The following is a 4,914-nucleotide window of genomic DNA, read 5'->3' as shown; positions in this document are numbered from 1 at the left end:
GTGTCAATAACACATGACACCAGGCTCCAACCCCACTGAGTTGATTTGGTGGTCTAAAATATTTTGGCCAGACATAGGACTGCATCTGTGGCTTTGTATATTTGTTGAAGGAGCTACCTAAGCTCATTTGTTAAATTTTTAAAAAGCAAATGAAGCGGACCTAGAATTGGTTTAATGAAGATGTGGCTCATAAGGGCAATGAGCAGCAGGTGGGCTCTGCTATCTGGGCAGGGTTAGTTCAATTAAGAAAAGCTTTGTCAGCAAGCTGTTGATCTCTTTGGGACCCAGATGACAACCCACTGTTGTCGAGACTAGTTCCATGGCTAGACTCAAGGGCTGTCACTACTGGGGGAGCTGGGATGGAGACGGTGGGTCACTCAGAGGAGAGGCCTTGCTCTCCCCAAAGGCTGTAACAAAGCCTGGTCTGGCCAGCGCACTCTCCGCTAACCTTAATCTATCAGGCCATGCTGCCTCCAAACTCTGATTCCTCTAAAAGCCTCGCCTTTAATAGGTTGGTCTCCAGGCCCCGCTGGGTGTAAGGCTCCTTCCAGGCCACTCCCACTGCATTAGCCCTTGCCCCCTCTGTCCACTCCCTATCCCAGGACGGGCTAGATCCCCTAGAAGCCCCGCCTTCTCACCGTTCACAGTCAGGGGAGCCTCCGCGGCACAGCCCCCCTGGCCCGAGAGCCCAGGCTCAGCCCTGCACACATAGTCTCCTGCGTCCTGTGGTCCCACCGACGGAAGGCGCAGTGCGTCTCCAGAGCCCAGCACCTGCGACAGGGAAGGGGCGTCAGAAGCCGGATTTGCAAGGAAGCCTGGTCCCCCGCCAGCCACCGCCTCAAGATTTAGGGCTGCACCTGCGCGCCACAGCGGCGGGTCCAGGTTACCCGTGGAAGCGGGTTCCCGCGCCAGGCACAGCTGAAGGAGGCGTCTTCCCCCACGTCCAGGGACACGGGCTCCGGCTTTGCCTGCAGAATCGGCCCAACTGGACGAAGGAGATGAGGGGTCACAAGGCCGGAGAGGAATGCAGTCCCTGACCCGGGATCAGCCCCATAGAAACACCACACCCTCTAGGGGGCAAGAATATGCCCCAAGTCCACTCTCTTCCTCCTAATACCCCACGCCCACTCTCCTGACCCCGCCCCTCCAAGCCCCGCCCCTCAGCAACCCTGAAAGCCTCGCCCACCTTTGACCACACCCACAGCCCCGCCCCAGCTCACACAGCACATCCAGCGCAGTGCTGCGGTTGGCGCTGCCCACGGCGTTGCTGACCTCGCAGGACACGGGCTCAGTCAGGAACGAGGCGCCTGCCACGACCTCCAACCTTGGCCCGCGGGTCCCGAGCACCGAGGAGCCCCCTTTTGCCCACCTGAGGAAATGGTGGCGCTGTTACCGTTGTCCCTGCTCTCTGGCACACCTACTCAGGTCCCAGCCCTTCCCAAGCTCACTCTTGGGGCTAGGGAGAGGTGGTCTTCGTCCTCACCTGTAGCCTGTGACTGGAGGCTGGGCTGTGGCCTGGCACAGGAAAGTGACCTTCTCTCCCTCCTGCACAGTGCGTGGTGAAGCAGACAGAGTCACCTCTGGGGGGTCTGTGAGGGTGGGACAATGGTCAGGTGGGCAAGGACCAGGAACACCTCTGTCACTGGCCTAGGGGTCCAGTGCCTGATTCCTCCACCCCAGGAGTCTGGGCCCCTAATCCCCTTCTCCCTTTGAGTCAGGAGTCTGGGCTTTCAGTTCCCAATTCCCCCAGTTAGGGAGTCAAGGCCCAGCTTCCTCTTTCCCCAGGGACCCCCAGCCATCTGTCGTCTCCTGCTCGGAGTCTCACTCTGTTGCCGAGTGGCAGGATCTCAGCTCACTGCAAACTCTGCCTCTGGGGTACAAGTGATTCTCCTGCCTCAGCCTCCCAGGTGGCTGGGATTAAAAACGTGTGCTATCATGCCCGGCAAATTTTTGTATTTTTAGTAGAGATGGGTTTCGACATGTTAGCCAGACTGGTCTCGAACTCCTGAGCTCAGATGATCCGCCCGCCTCGGCTTCCCAAAGTTCTGGGAGTACAGGCATGAGCTACCATACCTGGCCCTCTCCTGCTCTCTTAGATCCAGGAATCCAGGTCCCAGTTTCCTCATTCCCCAGGGGCCACAGTCCCCTCCTTCCTCATACCCAGGAGTCAGGGCCCCACACCCCTCTTTCCCAGGGCCAGCTGCACTCACACTGCAGGCTCAGTGTGATAGCTGTGTCCCTTCCCGCAGGCAGGGCCTGGCTCCAGGCCCTGCAGACCAAGGTGGCTCCATCATCATGGCTGGAAGGGGTCAGGGTTAAGGTGCTCTCCACTGATCCAGGGGTCCCTTCCTTCAGCAGGGTCTGGAGGGATGGATAAGAATAATAATGCCATCTACCCCTTACATCAGGGGTGTCCAATCTTTTGGCTTCCCTGGGCCATATTGGAAGAAGAATTGTCTTAGGCCATACATACTAACACTAATGATAGCTGATGAGCTAAACAGTTACAAAAAAGTCTCATCATGTTTTAAGAATGTGTATGAATTTGTGGTGGGCCACATTCAAAGCCGTTCTGGGCTGCATGCAGCCCACAGGCAACAGGTTGGATAAGCTTGCCTTACTTATATAGGGTTCACTATGTGTTGGGCACTCTTCTGGGCATTTATAGGTATTTATTTATTTAATCCTCACCATACCCTATGACATGCATGCTATTATTATTCCAATTGTATAGATAAGGCAACTGAGGCACAGAGAGGTTAACTAAAGATCAATCAACTAGCAAGTGGCTGAGACATGATTTGAACCCAGGTAGTCTGGCCCTAGAATCTTGACCCTGCATCATATTTCAAGAGTCCAAACCCTTGAACCCCTGCCCTCCCATGTCTTCTTCTCCTCGGGATGAGCCTGTGGTCAGAGTGTACCCCAAGTTTTCCTGAATGGGCAATGGCTAGCACAGGAATTTGGACCTGACCTGATGGAAGGTGGTTCCATCCAACCGGACCCCATCTCGGAACTACAGCAATTCAGGGGTAGGGCGGGCATCCCCAAGGCTCCGACATGTCAGGTTCACAGGAACTCCAGCAATGAGAGACACAGAGGGGCCGCCCAGCACCTGGGGGACTTCTGGGGGGACTGCAAGGTGGATTTGGGGTCAGAGATGGATCCTGATCCTCTCAGCTCCAATTGACCACTCCCCTGGGCTCCCTGGACTCTGCTACTCACAGCTAGTACTGGCTGCCCCCTTGAGCTCCCAGGGGACAAGTGGGTGAGGTCCTTACCCAGCACGTGAAGTTGGGCTGGTCTCGAGCGGAGGCCTGCTTGTGTAGCCTGACATTCATATGATGCTTCATCCTCTAGCTCCACGGGCCTAATGTGGAGGTCATGCTGGCCATTGGCTGCATTCCCTGATATCCAGTACCGGGACCACCCTGGAGTCAGGGAGGAGGCAGCACGCCATGGTTCTGACCGGTCCACACATTTGGTGGTAAGACACTATTAAAGAGTGTGTACTGGGCCCATAGAGACTCTAACTCCCTCCCAACCCAGAGTCACTGCAAACTTGGTGGTAATAAATTCAGAAAGGAAAGCAAGAAAATGATTGCCATGAAAGTTAGGTTAGATACTACTTCTGGAGTGAGGGGGAGGGGGGCTATGATAGGGGAAAGGAATACGGGGGCTTCTGGGGAGCTGGCAGTGGACTTGGGTATTGGCTGTGTGAGTGTCTATATTATTTGGTAAACCTTCCGTTTATGTTTACTGTATTTTTTGCATTTATGTTCTCTTTCTTTCTTTTCCTTTTCCTTTTTTTTTTTTTTTTTTTTTTTTTGAGACAGGGTCTCACCATTACCTGGAGTGCAGTGGCTTGATCATGGCTCACTGCAGCCTTGAACTCCTGGGCTCAAGCAATCCTACCACTTCAGCCTACTGAGTAACTGGGACTACAGATGCACATCACCATGCCTGGCTAATTTGTTTAAAATATATATATTTTTTTCTAGAGATAAGGTCTTGTTATGTTGCCCAGGCTGGTCTCAAACTCCTGGTTTCAAGCTATCCTCTGGCCTCAGCCTCCCAAAGCGTTGGGATTCCAGGCGTGAGCCACCGCACCTGGCCTGTTTACTATTTCGCAATAACATAATAATTCCAAAACTCTATGAGTCACCCTCAAAGCAGCAGCTCAAAAATCAGGACTCCTAAATGTTTACCCAAGCCCTGGGTAAAATTTCCCAAACTTAAAATGTCAAAATAGAAACTGCAGGTACAGCCGAGCCCAGCAACTCTACCCCTAGCCAGCCCGTCCCAGCGTGGAGAGAACCGTCTTACCTCGCGGGTCCCTTTGGCCCCCTAGGGCCAGCCCACTCTTAGTCCACTGAACTAGCCCCCAGTAGGCGCCCAGAGCACACCGCAGCCGGGCTTCCTCCCCCAGCAGCACCACCAGGTCCTCTGGCTGTTGCAGGAAATGGGGCGACGGGTCTAGGAAAGTTGGGGACAGCAGGGCTGAGCTTAGCACCTTCAAGAGCCCCCTCATTCAGGACCCAGGGGTCCCAGCCCCCAACTCCCTTCTCCCTAGTGAAGGGGCAGCCCGCAAGCAATCCCCCCACACCCACCCCATATTCATCCGCTCCCTTCGTGCGGTACCTGCGCTCCCTCTGAAGCAGAAGAGCAGGACGAGGAGGGCGGGGACCAGCATCCTGAGCGTGTGTCCCCCAAGGTTCATGAGATTTGCAGTCGCACGGGCCTCCCTGTCAACTTCTTCCTCGGAAGCACTGCTCCTGTCACCCTGGCCCGGAGCCCCCTTCGCGCTCGACTCTTCGCCCCAGCCTAGAGAACCCCTGTCTCTGGCCTGGAGTCCTCCAAGTGAGCTCATCCGCAGCCTCTGACGCTCTGAAACGCCTGCCAGTTCCGCGCCCT

The 4,914-nt window shown here is 55.2% G+C and overlaps 1 protein-coding gene across 1 annotated transcript; it reads right to left on the bottom strand.

The window, feature by feature from the left end:
- Nucleotides 1-238: 238 nt before the first annotated feature.
- LOC139358378 (kin of IRRE-like protein 2) lies at nt 239-4,693 on the bottom strand. Its single transcript, XM_071078916.1, is given in 10 exon segments — nt 239-354; nt 639-771; nt 858-985; nt 1,221-1,369; nt 1,484-1,589; nt 2,211-2,361; nt 2,975-3,135; nt 3,282-3,431; nt 4,327-4,476; nt 4,642-4,693. Coding segments are annotated over 10 exon segments (1,296 nt in total).
- Between the last annotated feature and the right edge of the window lie 221 nt (nt 4,694-4,914).

Source organism: Macaca nemestrina, chromosome 15 (genome assembly GCF_043159975.1).
Source record: "Macaca nemestrina isolate mMacNem1 chromosome 15, mMacNem.hap1, whole genome shotgun sequence".
NCBI lineage: Eukaryota > Metazoa > Chordata > Mammalia > Primates > Cercopithecidae > Macaca > Macaca nemestrina.
The sequence above is the reverse complement of the archived record's forward strand: the minus strand, read 5'-3'. Positions and strand labels throughout refer to the sequence as shown.